Source organism: Puma concolor, chromosome B2, assembly GCF_028749965.1.
Source record: "Puma concolor isolate L17-30 chromosome B2, mPumCon1.1.hap2, whole genome shotgun sequence".
Taxonomy (NCBI): domain Eukaryota; kingdom Metazoa; phylum Chordata; class Mammalia; order Carnivora; family Felidae; genus Puma; species Puma concolor.
In genome coordinates, this window is record NC_141671.1 from 115,348,039 (window position 1) to 115,368,394 (window position 20,356).

General features: G+C 40.1%; 1 protein-coding gene and 1 long non-coding RNA gene across 5 annotated transcripts in view; one reads left to right on the forward strand and one right to left on the reverse strand.

Annotated features, from left to right (window-relative positions):
- On the reverse strand, positions 1-9,368 carry LOC147581193 (uncharacterized). 4 transcript variants are annotated; one of them, XR_015251527.1, is made up of 4 exons: positions 9,010-9,368; positions 8,684-8,734; positions 4,595-4,766; positions 1-4,431 (listed from the first exon to the last, which is right to left on the reverse strand). It is a non-coding gene; the product is annotated as an uncharacterized LOC147581193 (long non-coding RNA). The 4 variants fall into 4 exon arrangements; XR_015251528.1 differs by having other exon boundaries at positions 1-3,198; positions 4,302-4,766; XR_015251529.1 differs by having other exon boundaries at positions 1-1,633; positions 3,064-4,766.
- Positions 9,245-20,356, forward strand: part of HINT3 (histidine triad nucleotide binding protein 3) — a 23,861-nt gene continuing 12,749 nt past the window's right edge. The window contains exons 1-2 of the mRNA XM_025925813.2: positions 9,245-9,595; positions 18,125-18,242. Coding sequence (XP_025781598.1) covers positions 9,395-9,595; positions 18,125-18,242 — 319 coding nt within the window. The 5' untranslated portion in view covers positions 9,245-9,394. The remainder of the gene's footprint in view (positions 9,596-18,124; positions 18,243-20,356) is intronic.

Here is a 20,356-nt window from a genome sequence, read left to right on the forward strand (position 1 = left end):
GCAGTTTATTAAACATTTATTGAGTACTTATGAGATAGGTACTATTCTAAGCATGTTACATATATTCTCAATTAATATTCACAATAATTTATGATGGTCAGGAGGTAAGATACTACTATTTCCCAATTGAGGAAATGGAAGCCCTGAAAAATTAATGACTTGTCCAAGGTAGAATTATTACATGGTGGAAAAAGTCTTCAAATGATAGAAACAGGCTTCCCCAGCCCATGCCTTTAACCACTCAGATAACCAGAGAAGAGAGCGAGTTGGTTGGGAGTATAGCAAAGATGGAGGGAGGGCACGGTGGGTACCCAGAAGCCACAGTCGGAGAACTTATGGGCCTTTGGGGTCTATGCTGGGCAAGGATGAAAGTGAAGATGGGAGGGCAACTCAAAGAATTGAAGAAAGATCAAGAACAGAAATTACTAAGAAGTCAGGAAAGTGTCAAAGTTGCAGAGGTGTGAAGGGTCACTAGAGTTCTGGTTTTCAGAGCATGTGAGTAAACATAAAATTAGGATTTTGCCACAGGAATGAGTTGAGTTAAAGAGGAATGGAGGCAAAGGGCAATGGAATCCAGGTGCTTGAGGAGCTGTGAATCATGGGCATGAAGGCTGTCTGAGATTACAGTGGGAGTCTGGCAGCATTTGTGTGGGCCAGGTGCTGAAGCTTTCAGTGAATCTGGGGGAGTGACCTTGAGCTGGTGGATGATGATGATTACACTTCATGCTACAGCACGAGACTCAAAAGGGGGCATAAAGTGGGGAGTTTCATACAGGTAAGAATGGAATCACCTGGAACTGGCAGCTAGAAGCTAGGAGAATATCAACACTGCATCCACATACCTCTCAGCATGTTGAAAGGCAGGGGAAAAAGCAGTTTTTGTTTGTCAGGGCTCAAGGGAAGTGATGTCTTTGGGGGAAAAGCCAGGTTTCACTTGAGGCAAGAAAGTGAAGGTATGGCTCTGTGAGGATGTTGAGGCTGTAGAGAGTGCTTACGATGAAACTGTGGCTTCTGCAGTGGAAAGAGTTTCAAAGAGGTCAGCGGTGGAAAGAAGCTGGGGGAAAGAAGCATAGGCAATTTATGTACGAGTAAAGAGTTTGAGGGTAAGTAATAAGAACAGGAATGAATGGTGTAGATGAGTTATTTGGCCTTGAAGTTATAAAGAAATGCAAGTGTGGATCTGACTAAAAATTGACACTAACTTCAAGATGGTGGGGTGTGCTAATTTACATAGTAGCTGTCTTCTGTCCATTGGGGGCAACAGAAAGTACCTCTGGTCCTACTGAAGGGGTGGAGGATAGCCCCCTCTATCAACCACCAATTAAATTGATCCTGAGTAGGTTGGTTCATCTTCCTGGGTCCCATTTTATCCACTTCTAAACTAGGGACAATAATATCTACCTCTCTGCATTGTCAGAGAATCAAATTAATGTACATACAAGAAAGTGCTTTAGAAAATTATAAAATGCTAGACAAAGGTAAGTTAGTACTACTGATTAGGGTGTTGGTTATATCAAACTTTGTTTATGCTGAATTCTTTATCAAAAATACAAAGTCCAAGTGTAACCTTGTTCCTGATAAAGTAAGAATTACTTTCAACAATTTGTTTGAAGACGTGGCTTTCAGGAAAGCACTATGGGGGAAAAAAAAAGCAGAAATGTTTGCATTACACCTTTACACAAATAAACAAAATAATTCATCAGGGGAATGGCTGGAATCAAAGTTGTTGTAAGAAGGGATTTTTTTTTTCTTTTGTCATCCTTTCCACTACAAATGACTTACACAGTTTCCATTTAAGAACAACAATTCAGGACTTTCCTTCAAGCACTTTAGCAAAGCTCAAACAGCCACAAGTTGGGACTCTGGGCCACTTGCCAATATTTATTCAAAGAGAGTTTTAAGTAAGGCAGCCCAGTAACCAGAAACTGGAAATTTCTCTCCTTTCCCACAGATAAGCACTCCTCCCTCCCCTTCCTTTGCCTGACATGTCACTCATTCCAACAGATGGAGGCCAGTTCACATCTAATATTTAGTACCAGGCAATAGCCATTTTAGCCTGAAATATTTCCTTTTATACTGCTTTTCTTAGGGAAGGAGAAATGTGTTCATGCTTGTTTTCCTCTTACCTTCAGAAAAATCAAATTTTCTTAGGGCACCTGGGTGGCTCAGTCAATTGAGTGTCTGATTTTGGCTCAGTCATGATCTTGTGGGTCCTGGGTTCAAGCCCCGCATCAGGCTTTGCACTGACAGCATGGAGCCTGCTTTGGATTCTCTGTGTCCCTCTCTCTCTGCCCCTCAGTCACTCACACTCATGCTCTCTCTAGCTTTCAAAAATAAATATTTTTTAAAAATTAAAAGAAAAGAAAAATCAAATATTCTTGAGACACTGGTGAAATAGCAAAAAGTTATCTCCATTTACAAAATAGAAGCCAGGGAAGGTCTTTGTATTTATGTTTAGGAAATTTCTATTTAGGATGTGGAGAAGGGTGTCTACTGTGGAGACACAGTGTGAGATTAAGATAAATCCACTCACACACTTTCCCTATCTCACTGAAAAGGGAAGAGACACACTATACTGTATCCGACATATAGTTGTACCAGTTCTATAGTCCATCTCTGCCAAAAATACGAAAATTTGCCTGAAAATGTCCTGTACTTTCTGATATCGGGGTTGAGCAACTCAAAAATTTATGGAATGAGATGTTTATTTATTAAACAGAATGATTAAAGGGAATGAAGTTCATCTGGAATCCTGAATTTTAAAAAAATCTGTAAGGATATTTTCCTTGTGGTAAATGTAATATATTTTCATTGTTGAAGATGTAAAAAATACACATAAACAAAATCAAGGAAAAACATCAAACCATAACTTATCCATCCAGAGATCACAGTGCAAATATATTGGTATATATCCTTTTCGCATTTTCTTACAAATCCATATGTCTATATAACAGGGACTCATACTAGACGTAACATCGTGTAACCTACTGAGCATATGCATGTGTCAAAGTACTGTGGTGCAGAGCACAGGTTCCCATCAAGCTGCTTGAGTTGGGGTCTCACCTCTGTCATTGATTAATGGGATGACACTGGGCAAGTTTCTTAATCATTCTGCCTATGGGATTGGAGGTTTTGAGCAGAGGAGTCACAGAATATAGAAGTGGAAGGATCAGAATGCCATCAGCCGAGGTCAGAGGTCTGTGAATAAGAGGTTTATAGTAGGGTTATCAGCAGCAGTTCAATCTATTGGACACCCAAATGGAAATACCAAGTATGCAGTTGGATTGTGATGTGAAGAAAAGGATGAATAAAGTTAGAAATGTGGGAGTCATGGCATATAGATGTTTCAAGCTTGGAGACTGGATAAGATCAAGGAAGTGAATGCAGATAGAGAAGAAGAGCAAGGAGTAAAATCTGGAGCACTCCAAGACCAGGGGTTTAGAGAAGATGTACAAGGAAAGAAACTTTTAAATGTAATAAAGGTGGAGTTAATTGATCGGGAAAGGGTGGTGGGTTGATGTAGCTTCCTCAGATGGTGAGGAATGGAGACACCTGAGTAGATGCACTTAAATGATGTGTATTTGAGTTGGCAACAGCCACTCTGCTCCTGTCCTCAGAACTCCAGCATCTCTGCTTCTCTGATCTTTACCAGTGTAGCTATGTCTTTGGCATTCTTTCAGTACCTTCTTTTTTCTTCCTGTGAATAATTTGTTTGGTCTGTTCACATTTGCTCCCTTTACTTCATTTACTACCATTCTCTCTTAAACCCACTAGAATGAGGCTTCTTCCCCAACCCCAGCAGTAAAACTGCTTTTCTCAGCTTTACAACAACTTCCACTCAACTGCCAGTCCTCTTTGTATCCTATCAGCAGGCTTTGACAGAGCTCATCACCCCCTCTTATCCGAGATCATCTTTGCTTTACCTCCAGCACACCACTTACTCCAGGGCCACTCTTTCTCAGTCATGGTTGATTATTTCTCACTTTTCTGATTTCTAAATTGCCAGAGTGCCCCTGGCTCAGTCCTCTGAACTTTACTTATACTTACTCCTTTGGTGATCTCTTCTAACTTCAGGAATGTAAATATTACATGCTAAAGATTCTAAAATTCATATATGCAGCCTGGATTTCTCTCCTGACCTTCAGATTCATACATCCAACTACCTACTGACATTGCCACTTAAATGTCAAATAGGCATCTGCAGTGTACTGTATTATTATTTGAAATATTTTCTGCCTTCTGCTTTTTACAGTCCTAGAATTATACTTAATCTTGATGTCAGAGTTGGCCAGGTGACTTACTTTGATCAATGACATATGAGTAGAAGTGACTTGTGCCAGCCTGAGAAGAAGCCTTAAGGGCCATGATGTGGCTCCACTGTGCTCTTTCTTCCCTCTGTTCTAAAATCAGAACCATCTCTGCTCCTTCAGCCTGGGTCATGGGATGAAGTCAACACAGCCAGAGTCAACATGCAGCAGACACACAGGTGAGCAAGAAATAAACTTTTTTGTTTTAAGGCACTAAGATTTTTGGAGTTGTTTACTGCAACAAACTTACTCTAAAGAGCCTGATATAGCAACTCAAATTCATATACCCAGAACTGAATTCCAAGGCTTCCTTGCTCCCAAACCTGCTCTTGCAGAGTTCTCCATTTCATTAAATATCAGCTTCGACCTTCCAGTTCTTGGACTAAGAACCTGGGAGTTGTCCTTAATTACACTTGGTATCTATACTCCACATGCAGATCCTGAGGATACTTCAATGCACTAAAAACAGACAAAAATGATAAAAATTCCTGAGAATTTTTGAGATTACATTCAAAGAGGATGAAACAGACAATAATAATATATAATAATATTAAATATTTAAATATTTAAATATAAATATCTAGAAGGTAATGGGCAGGATGGAAATGACAGAAAAAGGGAAAGGGAGAATTAGGGGGTGAGAATGAGGGGTAGGTTGCCAAGGTGGTCAGAATTGACTTCATTAGGGAAGAAACATTTGAGCAAAGACTTGAAAAAGGTGAGAGGAGAAATCTGCACTGCCAGTAGTAGAAAGGAGTGTGTTCTGGGCAGAGGGACAACCATTGTGCCTAGATGTGGGTGCATGCCTGGCTGGCATAAGTAACAACAAGGAGTCCAGTGTGGCTGGAGTAGAGTAAGCAATGGAAATGGTGGTGGTAGCTGATGTCAGAATGTGAGGAGGTGGGCAGGTGGCTTATTATGTTGAGACTTATGGATCCTCATAAGTAAGTACTTTGGCTTTTACTCTCAGTGGGATATAGAACCATTGAAGGATGTGGAACAGAGGAGTGACACGATCTGTTTCACATTTTAAAAGAGTCATTCTGGCTGTTGTGTTAAGACTACACAGTAAAGGGGGCAGGAAGAAGGTTCGAAGTAGGGAGACCATATAGGTTATTGAATAATTTACATAAGAGGTGATGGTAACTCAGCCAAGGTTGACAGTAGTGATGACATCAGATTCTGGATATACTTTAAATTTCCTGATGGATTGGATATGGAGTTAAAGGGAAGCATCAGATATGATCTCAAAATTTTTGTCCTCAGTAGATGGCAGAATGGAGTTTTCCCTCAAGTAAGATGGTAGCAGATTTGGGAAGGAAGGAGCTTTCCCCATAGCCTAGTTTCAGACATGTTTATAATATATGTTATACATGTGCATAAGGTAGTTGAATAGGCAGTTGGCTACCCAAGTCTGGAGTTGAGGGAAGAGGTCTGTACTAGAGATTTAAATTTGGGAGTCACTGGCATACATGTGTTCACAACCACAGACGCGAGATTACCAAGGGGGTGAGCGTAGCCAAAAAGAAGAAGCTTAGTAAATATGTACAGCTTTTTGTATGTCAGGGGGAGAGAAAGGAGGGGAGGGGAAAATGGGGGAGAGGAAACGATGTTACACAAGTCTAATTCAGTTTCTATGTTAAATAGGAGCACTGAACCTTCTATATTTAAATGCAAGTAAACCATATGATCCCTTACCATCACTACCTATTTATTGGTAATGACTTTTAACATTTATTGAGAGTTTTGTGCCAGGCTTCCAGGCTTTAGTTCTCAAAATAATGTTTGCATTAAACATTATTATTATCCTCATTTTATAGATGAAGAAAGCCTTGACACAGAAAGATAAATAACTTAGCCTACATCTTCACAGATGGTAAGTTGTAGAATTTTCTGACTCCAGAGCATGATTGAAGCAAGGCTGCTACTAGCCCATATGGTGCCCTTGTGAAATCAGAAAACACTCCATTTCCACAAGTAAAATGTAGTTATTGTCACAAAACCCAAATGGCTGATTCCCAGGGGGGCTAACCAGAGCACCAACTGGTAGTAGCTCTGTGTGCACACAACTGCCTATGCTTTTGCGTGATCCCACACCAAGACTCCAGACAAGTTTTAAATAGTTTGTGTTGCTTCTCCCACTTCCATGGCAGACACCTCTATCAAGCTCAAAGTTGGAGAATGGGAAGGGAGTCTTCAAAATTGCCATGTAGGGGAGGGACCAATCACAGGTGTCACTAAGACAGGACAGGTGCACCTTGTGCAGGTATGTGCCAGTGTGCAGGTGAATGGTCTCCTGAGTGTGTGTGTGGTCATATGCGCCCAATGTGGGTTTAAAAAAAATTTTTTTTTTAATGTTTTTATTTATTTTTGAAGGAGAGAGAGAGAGACAGAGTACGAGTTGGGGAAGCAGCAGACGGAGAGGGAGACACAGAATTTGAAGCAGGCTCCAGTCTAAGCTGTCAGCACAGAGGCCTATGCGGGGCTCGAACCCACAAACTGTAAGATCATGACCTGAGCCGAAGCCAGATGCTCAACTGACTGAGCCACCCAGGCGCCCCCCAATGTGGGTTTTTGTAGGAGCCAGCTCTCCACTGCTCTGGAACTCTTAGGCCTGCCTGTGATTTTAGAGGATATTTATCTATGATGCAAATTAACACATTTGCATTTATGGTACGCTTGTACAGTGTGCAATCTGAACACTTCCATGCAGCAACCTTATTCCTAGACACTTTTATTCATCAGACAATTGTTAAGTGTCTACCTACAAGCAAAGGGCTATAGGAGGCACTACAGTAGATTCAGACACTTTATCAAGGAACATAATTTCTAGTAAGAAAAAAGGTATCTACATAAATAGTATACAATACAAAGTGTTTAGTTCTACAAGAGAAGTATTGAAAAACTGCTATGTGAATTCACAAGAGGAAGTACTTATTTTCAGTTTGGTTAATTAAAAAAAAAAATGTCATGAAGGAGGTAGTGTAGCAGGATTCTCGCACAGGCAGTCGTGACACTAAGGCTTTTCTTTCCAGGAAGCAACTTTATTCCTGCCAGCACCACTCAGTTGGGTTTGTACCCAAAGAACTGAGCCCCGAATGCCATGTGGCATAGCTTTTTATATATTTTTTACTTCTTGGTTTCCCGTATATGGTAACACACAAACATGCAGCCTGATTAAGTGGTCTCATGTTACAAGGTTGTGAGGCATGCTGTCACGTAGGCATATATATAGCCAGGTTGCCTTGAGGGTTTTTTTTTTTTTTTTCTTCCCTTAGAGAGGGGACCACAGTAGCTACCACAGTAGCATTTGAGGAAGGGATTGGAAAGGGGATGTGCAGAGATGGAAACAAAGACTATTTCAGAGGGAAAAGTGTGGATAAAAACAAAGTGATGTGAAAGTGTATATCAAAGTGTATATTACAGTGCATGAAAATAGTGGATACTTAAGTAAGGCAAAGTAGTGCATCGATTCTGAACTTTGCCTTGGACTCCCGAGAGAGGCTAGGAAGCTATTATAGTGGTCCCCCAAACCATTGGAAAACTGCAAAAGGAATGAAAAATATCTTGAACACATGTGTACAACTACTTAAAAATATATAATTTTTTTTAAGTTTACTTATTTTTGAGAGAGAGAGAGTGAGCAGGAGAAAAGCAGAGGGGGGGGGGGGGGGAGAGAATCCCAAGCAGGCTCTGTAGAGCCCCATGGGGGTCTTGAACCCACCAACCGTGATTTTCTGACGTGAGCTGAAATCAAGATTCAGAGGCTTAACTGACTGAGCCACCCAGGTACCCCTAAATGTCTTCAAATAATACAACAGAAATCATTCAAAAACGACTGCATTCACCATAGGGCTTTGTTATTACGTATTTTCTAAGCCAACAAATAACAAGGTTACTATAACAAGCTAGTCAGGCTCTGTGCTGACAGCTCAGAGTCAGGAGACTGCTTCGAATTCTGTATCTCCCTCTCTCTCTCCGCCCCTTCCCAGCTCTCTTTCTCTCTCAAAAATAAATAAACATTAAAAAATTAAAAATAAATTCTGGTGGATTCCTGAGTTAGACCAACTTTTATCTTAGTGGTCTAAACCAACCTTGTTTATTTTAACAATTAGAGAAATATATGGCACATTTTAGACGTTCAGTAAATGCCAAGTATTACAAAATGAAAAGCTTAGGTCAAATCAGAGTCCACCCTGAATATCAAATTAACAAATTGGGGCTTTTTGGGGGGGGGGGGGGCGCGATAATTACTGAGTAACAGGAGAATGGAGGAGGGAAACTAATTAGAGGGTTACTGTAGCATGAAAGCATGAAGCAGGAGCAATGAATTTCTGGACTATTACAGACTATAAACTACAAGACTCCACATTTACCTGTGTATTGAGGAATGTGAAATAAAAGCCGCTATTTTGATCTAGCTGGTGCTGTAAACAACAAAAAAGTAGACAGTGATATGAAGTTCAGTTTTGGATATTCTGAGCTTTAGCAAACCATCGTGGCTGAAAATGCACACACGAAAGAAAAGATCAAACATAATCTATGTTGAAAAGCAAGCTCTAGAAATTGTGCTCATTCGTTTAAAACGTACGAAATTTTTAACACTTTTTTCTTTCTCTCTCTCTTTTTTTTTTTTTTTTTCTTTTTTTCTTCAAAATAAAGCGAACTTCCACCTTCGGAAAAGAAAGTCCAACGTACCCACCAAGTTCCTTTTGGCCAGACGTGAGGGCGCGCAGGTGACGTCATCGCGACGGTGCGCGCTCCTGCGTCTCGAAGAACATGTTGCGTCTTTACCAATGAGACGAAGGGGGCGGGGCGACTCCCGTAGCCACCTACGGCTCTTCCCGCTAGCACCCAAGTGCGTACTCGCACGCCCCCTCGTGTTTCCTGGCTTTGAGGACCATCCCTGCGTCGCCCTTTGTCTATCGTCATCCTGGATCAGCGCGTGCGCCCAACTCCCTGCCTTTCTCTGCGCCAGGCGAAGGGCGACGCCTCCAGGTAAAACTGAGGAGGTGCAGGAGGCGGACTCTGCGCAGGGTCAGTGGTGCCCGAGCAGTCATAGCTCTTGGCCACCCGGAGCGGGTGCGATGGCGGAGGATCAGAGGTGCGACAGCGTGGGGTCCGAGCCTTGCTCTGAGGCAGCGGCGACTGCGGAACCTAAGGTGTCTTCATCGAAGACCGCCGAAGTTGTCTCAAGACCGTCGAAGCCCGAGGACTACAGTAGCAAGTGCGTGTTCTGCCGGATCGCGGGGCGGCAGGAACCGGGCACCGAGCTCCTGGACTGTGAGGTGGGCTGCGAAGCGGACGGGGCGTGGGTGCGGGAGCCCCGGGTCCGAGGCCTCGCGTGGCGGACCGTGGTGCGGTCGTGTCAGGCTCCCGGGAAGGAGGGAGACCTCGCAGGTGTGGACCGGGATTGGGGAGGCTGGGTGTCGTGGTGTTAATGACGGACTTGCTTCTTTCCGAGTGGGGACTGTCTCCACCAGTATCCTTGCTGTGCCGAAGGGAGGACATTGTAGTGATAAAGCCGAACACTTCGGTTTCTGTCTGCTGATACCAGGTATTTGGCAGAAAATAGCATTTGTGATCTGTTTTTAATTGAGGGATTCCTCCGCCGTGTCCCCCACCGCCTGCCTTTCTAGACACTGCTTTTAAGTTCTGCGCAGTCTGCTACTGCTACTGAGGAGCAAACTGGTGGAAAAGAGACAATGGTAATTGGGGAAAGCTTCTTTGTGAGACTGGAATTAGGCTGGGGGCGGCGGGGAGCGGGGCAGAGGTCGAACTATTTCTTAACCGGCGCAGATTTCCACTGCAGGGTACAGTTCCTACAGGTGTCGACATGTGGAATGTATGCAGATTTTCAGAGCACTAAGATTTTGCTCAGATGCTTGCACACAGATACCTGCTACACGTTTTCTTCTACCGGTTCTACTTGCCTTTAAAGAAGCAGCCTTTGGAGAGAATCAGCTCCAGAGATTCTGGTATCTTTTTAGTAATCATTAATGCATTCGTTAAAGGTGAACTGGAATCTGTTCTAAGCACCTAGTGTCGGAGATTCACTGGCGAATAGGATAAAGGATAGTCAGTGTTCAGCTCTTGTAATCTAAAGGGTGGCATGAATACGGAGGAGACAACTGATGACAGTGCTCTGTGCTTGGTGAGGTGGTTCTGCCGCTTGCAGTATTTTGCTGAGCTGTGGGTTTGGTTCGGTTTGATCCCGCCAGCCACAGCCCCAATCTAGTTTTAGACAAGGTGGTCAGTTGTGTCAACCCAGGGTTGGGTCTGGCTCTGTGGGTGTTACGGAAGGGCAGTGAAACAAACGTAAGAAATTATGGCTGGACAGAGGGCTGAAGTGATGGACCTTGACATCTGTGCTGAATGGGGGAAGGAGTGAAGACAGGCAGCAGCTGACTGGGGGGAAGACCCAGTAGTCAGTTGTCTGCCAAGTAGGCCTCTTGAGCTGATCCATAGAGTCAGCAGGGACCACCAAGCTCTCCTCCTTCATTCACTCCGTATTTTACTAAATTTAAAATTCACTCCTTATTTTACTAAATTTAAAATTAGGCTAGCAAGAGATAAAGTGAGGTTCTTAACTTCACAGAATTCAGTATTTCGTAGATTCCCAGAGACTGCTTTTAAATTTTGCACACTCCAGCACCGATGTTGAGGAAAACTAGGAGATAATAGATACTAGGTAAAAAGTTTGTCTACAAATAGTTGGGGGGGGGGGGGGGGGAGTGGGATGGCCCAAACTTGTATCACAGGTTTTGTTGTTGTTGTTTTTCTTGGCCAAAGGTCAGGGTTTTTTCTTTGTGAAGAACATTTTCAGAGAAAATTATGTGAAAAGCCTGGGGAATTTTTATAGAGGAAATTAGACAAATAAACACTTTTTACTTTTATACCCTATCTAGGGGGCACACGATGAATATAGACATTAGTCCATGCAATACAGAACATAAGCAAGATGCACATGCTTGTACAATAGTGCCTCAAAAAGGTGCAGATCTTTTTACAATTGAATCTAGAATGATTTGATATATCAGAGCTCATTAAATGTTAAAGATTTATGTTTTTAAAAAGAGAACCTAATCTTTAGCCTATGTATTTTGTATTATACACATTGTATTCCTATATTAATTCATATATGTTTATTTTTAGAAATAAATATTTAGAAACTACTGGGTTTATATAAAGTAGAGTAGATTTATAATTAAGTACAGAGGAGAACATTGATTTGGAATCATTGGAGGTACTAGCATAATGTGTGGGTCAGTCTGGGAAACCTTTCTGGCAAAAGCTAGAGAAGGTTCCTCACTCCATAAGCATCCATATAGTGTTTTCTTGTTGTATACTGAAGAGACTAAACAAATACTAGACCACACATTCTCAGTGGGGGAGATATCACTTCTGAGGGGATAAAAGTTGGTTTTGGGGCGCGGTATCTTACTCTTTTTGTATGAGGCAAAGATAAACATAGTGGACACAAACAGAAAAAGCGTAATCTGCGGTATTAAACTATCATGACAGTGGAATCAGGAAAAAAAGTCTTAAGAATGTCTTTTGAGGGGTGACAGTGAAGAAATGGTTGAGAAACACAAGGCTAGATGTTTATTTTCACCTTGCTTGAGACCACACTGAGGAAATACTAGTTTAACTTTGATGTCCTCCCCCTTCTTAAATCAAACCTCAGATTGCAGGGTACTGAAATGTTCCTTCAAATGTTATTTCTTCTTAATTTGCTTTAGATATTAGGGGTCAGTTGCAGAAATAAAAACTAGTTATTTAAAGCAGAAATGGATTTAATATAGGGAATTAGTTGCTAAAAAAGTCGTTGCAAGAGCTGAAGGAACAAGATCTAGAAAAGCCTTCAAGAATGACATCCAGAACAGCATTTGCAGAACTGGAGCCCTGAGGAGCCATTTCCTGTGCCACAGTCAGGAAGGTGACTGCCATTGGAGCTGAGACTTCAGGAAGAGGTCTCTTGAGGTGTGACCCAGAGGTGAGGAAGCAGTGTGACTGCCACTGTTGAGCGGTGTCTCCAGTGAGAGCACTGTTGACAGTTTGGGCTGGATTCTGCTTCGTTGTGCACGGCTGTTCCGCCTCTTGCAGGATGTTTTGCATTTCTGACCTCCGGACAACGAAGGCCAGTAGCACCTACGTATTTCTACTCTTCTTTGAGCAACAACACAGCGGCAGAGCTCTACTGCACCTGCTAGCTCCACACCGGTAGGCCATGGCGACAAAACAAGGGGTGTCTCCTGTGTGTCTCTTAACTCCCAGGAAACTGTTGACTAGACATTGGAATGGGAGGGGAAAGGAAGAAAAAGGAAACTGGGTAGTCCTACAGCTGACCAGTTCGCCGGCTGGAACTAGCCGAAGCAACAGAAAGATGGCTTTGCTTCAGGTTAGCTCGTCAAAGCACCTAGGTCTGAAGTACATCTAATTGGCAAGAGCTGAGTTCCATCTGGGGATTTTGGCTTTTTAAAATTTCTGAAGTACTAAAGACACAGAAGTATTTGCAGTGGAGGTTGAGTACCTACCTACCCTGTTCACCGCAGTTTATTTGTTGTATGTAAGTGGATGCTTAGCCTACATTGCTTAGATTCAGTGGTATAATGAGGTCAAGAGAGACTAGCTGTTTGTCTAATCTGTGCATTCTCAAAAGTGTTAAAAATTGATGTTTTTGCCTGGGGCAGGGGCAAAAAGCTTATTATTTATATATATGAAATACAAGCATAGCATATAGGATATAAATGGATGTCCGAATGGCTGTGGTTCTAAAATATCAGAGGAGGGGAGCAATTAGGAAAAAAAAAAAAATCTATAAAGTTTCCTTAGGGGAATGATAATGAAAAAAGGCTGAGAAACACTGTTAAAATCAAACAGTGGCCAAAATTCCAACTTAAGGTGTTTTGCAAGGACAGACTGAAAGATCATGGAAAGTCCATCTCTTATTGGAAAAGTATGTAAAAATTATAATGACATCATTTAAAAAAATTTTTTTAAATGTTTATTTATTTTTGAGAGACAGCAAGCAGGGTAGGGGCAGAGAGAGAGTGGACAGAAGATCCAAAGTGGGCTCTGCACTGACAGCAGCAAGCCTGATGTGAGGATCAGTTTCAAGAACCGCGAGATCACGATCTGAGCTAAAGTCAGACACTCAACCACCTGAGCCACTCAAGTGCCCCAACACCATTTTCTTTTCTTTTCTTTTCTTTTCTTTTCTTTTCTTTTCTTTTCTTTTCTTTTCTTTTCTTTTCTTTTCTTTTCTTTTCTCTTTCTTTTCTTTTTTTTCTTTTCTTTTCTTTTCTTTTCTTTTCTTTTCTTTTCTTTTCTTTTCTTTTCTCTTTTCTTTCTTCTTTCTTTCTTTCCAGGATTAGAGGAGGGAGCATTGATAGCTTTATCTTTGTATTTAAGCTTCTGTCATTTATTCACATTTATTTATTAAACAGTTTTTCAGGCTTACTATGTGTTATTCACTTGAAGTTCAAGGATAAACATGGCATGTCCTATACTTGACAAGCTCGCTGTGATCTGCATTGAAAGCATAAAGGAAAACTTCTCACTTAGTGGTTGTCAGTAATGGAGAATCAAAATTCTGTTTTAGAGTTACTTGAAATATCTTTCTTTGTGTAGTTGTGTTATCAACATGGCATACAGTTAGGATTATTTGTTTCTGTTTGTTTTCAGTTTTTAGGGATTACCTTTTTTTTCTATTTAAGTCCAAAAAGTATGTTAAATATTCATGTTTTAAAGTCAAAATTGTAAAGAAAAGTACATTCGGAAAAATGTAGCATCCATTCTCTTGTCATCTTTACCCTGTTGCTCTTCCTTCACAAGAAACTAAAAAACATATTTTTGGTTTATCCTTCTTCCATTGTGAGAATATGTATGTGTATGTTTAATTTTGTATTCTTCTTTCTTACACGAGAGATGGCCTAACAATTCTCCTGCTTCTTGCTTTATTTATTTATTTTTTTAACTTAGAAGTATATTTCAGGGACTCCTGGTGGCTTAGTCGGTTGAGCTTCTGATTCATGATTTCTACTCAGGTCACAATGCCAGGATCATGGGATTGAGCCCTGCGTTGGGCTGCATACTGAGTGCGGAGCCTGCTTAAGATTCTCTCTCTCCTTTTGTCCCTACCCTGCGCATGCATGCTGTCTCTCTCTCTCTCTCAAAAAAAAAAAAAAAAATTTTTCAGCAATCATTTCATAAGTATATAAAGATCCTCATTCCCTTTTATAGCTATATATTACTTTATTGTATGTATTTACTATAATTTATTCAACCAGTCTCCTAGTTGAATTATGGACCCTTGGGTTATTTTCTTCTTTTTTTCTTTCTTTCTCTTTCTTTCTTTCTTTCTTTCTTTCTTTCTTTCTTTCTTTCTCTCTCTCTCTCTCTCTCTCTCTCTCTCTCTTTCTTTCTTTCTTTCTTTCTTTTTCTATCACAAATCATGCTGTAAAGGATAGCTTTGTACATGCATCATTTCATACTTTTTTGTCAGTGTATCTTTGTAATAGGAGAAAGTTTTTCTTAAAATGAAGAGTCTAAAAGGAGCACCTGGGTGGCTCAGCTGGTTAAGCGCCTGACTCTTGATTTTATTAGCTCAGGTCATGATCTCATGGTTTGTGAGTTTGGGCCCTACATCGGGCTCTGCAGTGACAGGGCAGAGCCTGCTTGGGATTCTCTCTCTCTCCCTCTCTCTCTGTCCTTCCCCTGTTTGTGCTGTCTCTCAAAAAAAAAAAAAAAAAAAAAAAAAAGTCTAAATAATGGCTGGTTCAGTAGTAGCAGTGGGAGAGAGGGTAACATCAGAGGGCCAATTTCAATATTTTAGAAAGCTTGATGGAAATCTAATTCAATCATTGATTGCATAGGCTAAGTTTACTACAGGATCTTAAAAGTAACCATTTCCCCCTCCTCCCCATCCTCATCTTATAGACAAATTACACTTAAAAAAAATTTTTTTTAATGTTTGTTTAGTTTTGAGACAGGAGAGCATGAGCAGGGGAGGGGCAGAGAGAGAGGGAGACACAGAATCCAAAGCAGGCTCCAGGCTCTGAGCTGTTAGTACAGAGCCTGATGCAGGGCTCGAAACTCACAAGCTGTGAGATCATGACCTGAGCTGAAGTTGGACACTTAACCAACTGAGTCACCCATGTGCCCCGACAAGTTACTCTTTAAAAAAAAAAAAAAAGACTTTATTTAAATTCCAGTTAGTTAGCATACATGTAATATTAATTTCAGGTATGCAATATAGTGATTCAGCACTTCCATACATCACCCGGTGCTCATCACAGCTAGTGCCCTCCTTAATCTCCATCACCTATTTAACCCATCCTCTCACCCACCTCCTCTCTGGTAACCATCAGTTTGATCTCTATAGTTAATGTGTTCCTTGGTTTGCCTCTCTCTTCCTTTTACCCCTTTACTCATTTGTTTTGTTTCTTAAATTCCACATATGAGTGAAAGGATATGGTATTTGTCTTTCTCTGACTTATTTTGCTTAGCATAATACTTTCTAGCTCTATCCACGTCATTGCAAATGGCAAGATTTGGCTGAGTAATATTCTATTATATATATAATATATATATCATACACACACACACGCCCTACGTCTTCTTTATCCATTTATCAGTCAGTGGACCGTTGGGCTGTTTCTGTAATTTGGCTATTGTAGATAATGCTGCTATAGACATTGGGGTGCTCTTGCACTGTTGGTGGGAATGTAAACTGGTGCAGCCACTCTGAAAAGCAGTATGGAGTTTCCTCAAAAAGTTAAAAAGAGAAAGAACTACCCTGTGATCCAGCAATTGTACTACTAGGTATTTATCCAAAGAATACAAAAATGCTAATTCAAAGGGATACATAGACAAGTTACTCTTAAAAGCTGGATAATATTCAAGATTTTCATGTTGTTGTGCCTATTCGTTTTTGCAAATCTGGGTTGAAGGTACGTTAAGTGAGGACAGCAACAAAGTCAATAATTAAACATTATTAGTATTATTATTTAAATGTTTATTTTTGAAAGAGAGAGAGATTGTGAGCAGGGGTGTGTCAGAGAGAGAGGGAGACAGAGAACCCCAAGCAGGTTCCATGCTATCAGTGCAGAGCCCAACACAGGGCTCGAACTGATGAACTGTGAGGTCATGACCTGAGCCAAAATCAAGAGTCAGACGCTTAACCAACTCAGCCACCCAGGCACCCCAAACACTGTTTTAATAAAATGATGTTGTGGGCATTTTATAGAAATTTTGAGACAGGAAAGGGACACATAATACCCTGTTTTTGCTGCCTTCCATTTCAATCATGGCGCTCCTGAGGACTAAAGTAGACAAGTCTCATTTTCTGAAGTGTGGTCTTATCAAAAGTTGACTTGTCAGTCCCCTGAACCTTAGGTGATGAGCAGTATGGCTCCTGATAAGGAAGTTCATGGTATAATATGTACAATGGACTTTCACCATTGTTCTCATTGAAACCAAGATTACTGGTAAGGATATGAGGCCCTCATTAAATTGAATTTTTGATCTTGAAATAGAGAACTAGTGAGCAACAGTGTATTCTGGGAATTTTTCTGAGGGAAACTTGTTGATATACTGATTTATAGTGATTTTAATTTTGACTTACAAAAATTACTGAAATGTAGTTGACACACAATGACAATTTCAGCTGTACAAGATAATAATTCAATAATTCTATACATTACCCAGTGCTCACCATGGTAAGTGTAGTCACCATATAACATTATTATATTATTGAGTATATTCCCTATGCTGTACTTTTCATCTCCATAACTTATTTTATAACTGGAACTTTGTACCTCTTAATTTCCTTCACCTATTTTGCCCCCCCCCCCTTTCTTCTAGCAACCACCAATTTGTTCTTAGCATAAGAACGCCCTCTGGGTGCATCCATGTTGTCAAAAATGTCCTTTTTTTAATGCCTGAATGTATTGTGTGTATACATCATCTTCTTTATTCATTCATCTATTGATGGATTCCTGGGTTGCCTGCATATCTTAGCTGTTGTAAATAATGCGCTACTAAACACAGAGGTGCGTATATGTTTTTGAATTAGTGTTTTCATTTTCTTTTGGTAAATACACAGTAGTGGAACTGGTGGACCATATGATATTTCTGTTTTTAATGTTTTGAGGAAACTCCATGCTGTTTTCCACAGTAATTGCGCTAATTTACCTTCCGATATAATGGATCAGACACTTAGTACAATATACTGGAGTTTGTTTTAGCATTTCAAAGGTTTTTTAATGTTGCAAATATAGTAAAAATGTATTTATATACAGTTTATGGAAAATGTTTAAAAAGGTAATCTCTGTAGATGCTAGATGATTTTCTTGTTATAATTGAGGAATATATATTTTGTAAAAAATTGTACAAGTGAAAAAGAATTTATCAATCTCGCTATGTTTCTGTAGTCAAACTTTAGAAGTACATATTAAGAGTGAAAGACCCTTAGGTAGGTAGAGATGGAGAAATATCTAATGAAAATAAAACTCTATCATTGTTGGTAATGAAGTTTTAATTAACTTCATTGATAATTTTTTTCCTGAAATTAGCTTTATATAAATCTTCTCATTTTCTGGAATAAATGAGCATGTCATGAAGGGCAGTAAGGCGTGTCTTTGTGGACTAAATGCATATTCACAAAATTGCCCAGGTGGGCTTAGTTGTAAAGTAAGTACTATTTCCCTATCAGACTGAGATTTATGGTATTCAAGACATGCCAGAACAGCATTAGGAAGTTCTTAAAAAAAAAAAAAAAAAAATCCACTAACAAACGATGTTTTCTCCTTCAGAATGAAGACCTAGTTTGCTTCAAAGATATCAAACCAGCAGCACCTCATCATTATCTTGTGGTGCCAAAGAAGCATATTGGAAACTGCAGAGAGCTAAAGAAAGATCACATAGAACTGGGTAAGAGGACAGTAGTGTTCTTCTTAGTTATATCGTTTTCAGTTGGCATCAGTGATGGCCGTGACAGTTAAAAGAGAACAAGTCTGGCAGGTATTATGAAAAAGGAGCATTATGACTCTTCGAAATTTCCACTGTGAAAATTTTCAAATATATACAAAAATAAAGAACATAATGTAGTCTCCATATATTCATCACCCAAGCTCAACATTTATTAACTCGTGGCCAGTCTTTTTCATCTGTTAACCTTCTCCCATTGGATTTGAAATTCCAGACATCATATTATTTAATCTTTAAGATCTCTAAAAGATAATGCCTCTTTATGTTTTTTTAAGTGATGGCTTTTCTCGACTCTGGAAATGGAAGATGCTATTTAAAAAATAACAAGCAAGGGGCGCCTGGGTGGCGCAGTCGGTTAAGCGTCCGACTTCAGCCAGGTCACGATCTCGCGGTCCGTGAGTTCGAGCCCCGCGTCGGGCTCTGAGCTGATGGCTCAGAGCCTGGAGCCTGTTTCCGATTCTGTGTCTCCCTCTCTCTCTCTCTGCCCCTCCCCTGTTCATGCTCTGTCTCTCTCTGTCCCAAAAATAAATAAACGTTGAAAAAAAAAATTAAAAAAAAAAAAATAAAAAATAACAAGCAAATAAGTTGTGATATGGCCTAGAAGCTCATATTGCCTGGGAGTGAGACCATATTGGTACCTCCCTTGTAAGCTTCTGGTGTAGATGACACCAAAATTTAGTAATGAAGTTTCGCAATGAATTTTTCACTTCTGAAAAGAAGATTTTGAATCTTGTCCTTGTAGGATTATCCTGTATTTTCCTACTCATGATTTCTGTGAGTTACCAGTTATCATTTACTAAGACATTTCTAAGTTCACTTCATATATGTTTTGATAGCCTTTGCCAACAGGGTCTGGGATTAGTTTGGTCAGTAAATTAAGTAGCCAATAAAATAGATAAATTGGGCCAGATTATTTTGGTGTTTTTTTTGTTTGTTTTTTAATTTTTTTAAATGTTTATTTATTTTTGAGAAAAAGAGAGAGAGAGAGAGAGAGAGAGAAAGCAGGGGAGGGGCAGCAGAGAGAGAAAGAGAGATACAGAATCTGAAGCAGGCTCCAGGCTCTGAGCTGTCAGCACAGAGCCTGATGTGAGGCTTGAACTCATGAACTACAAGATCATGACTTGAGCTGAAGTAGATGCTCAACTGACTGAGTCACTAGGCACCCCTGGGCCAGATTTTTTTTGAAGGTGAATAAGAAATATCTTTGAGGGAAAACTTTGATGTGTACTTCATTAGTGTTTAGACTACTGAATTACCCGTTTTTAAATTGTTTCTTCTCCATATTGCCAAATGCCTTAGTCATCTTAAGTTCTATGAGTATATTTCATACTCATTCCAGCAGGTAAAGGCCAATATATATGCAATATTTAGTATCAAGCAACAGCTACCATGCCTTAAGTATTTCCTTTTCATACTGTTTTTAAGGAGCGAAATATATGTTCATGCTTGGTTTTCTTTTTCTAATATTTCTTCTATTTTATTGAAAGTTGTTATAATTGTTGCAAATAAAATGTTACCAATTTTGAAGCAGCATGGTAGGTGTTTGAGGTTTCATTACACTGTTCTTTCTGATTTTGTTTATATTTTAATAGTTTCATAATAAAAGTTTAAAAGTTCTTTCAGGGTGCTAGGTTGCTCAGTCTGTTAAGCATCCCACTCTGGATTTCAGCTGAGGTCATGATCTTGTGGTTTGTGAGATCGAGCTCCATGCTGGCAGTGTGGAGCCTGCTTGGGATTAGGTCCCTCCCCCTCTCTCCGGCTCTCCCCAGCTTGCTCTCTCTCTCGTTCAAAGTAAATAAACTTAAAAAAAAAAAAAAAAAAAAGGTCTTGCAATTAATATTTTTATACAGTTTATAAAGTTGGGAAAATAATAAGCATATGGAAGAGTTCAATAACACTGTCATAAGCACTGTGATTATAACTGATATTTATAGAACTCCACTTAACTATAGAATACACAATTTGTTGAGACCACATGTTCACCAAGGTAGGCCATATTCTGGGCAGTCAACTAAGTCTAAATACATTTCAAATGATTGAAATCTTGTAACATCTGT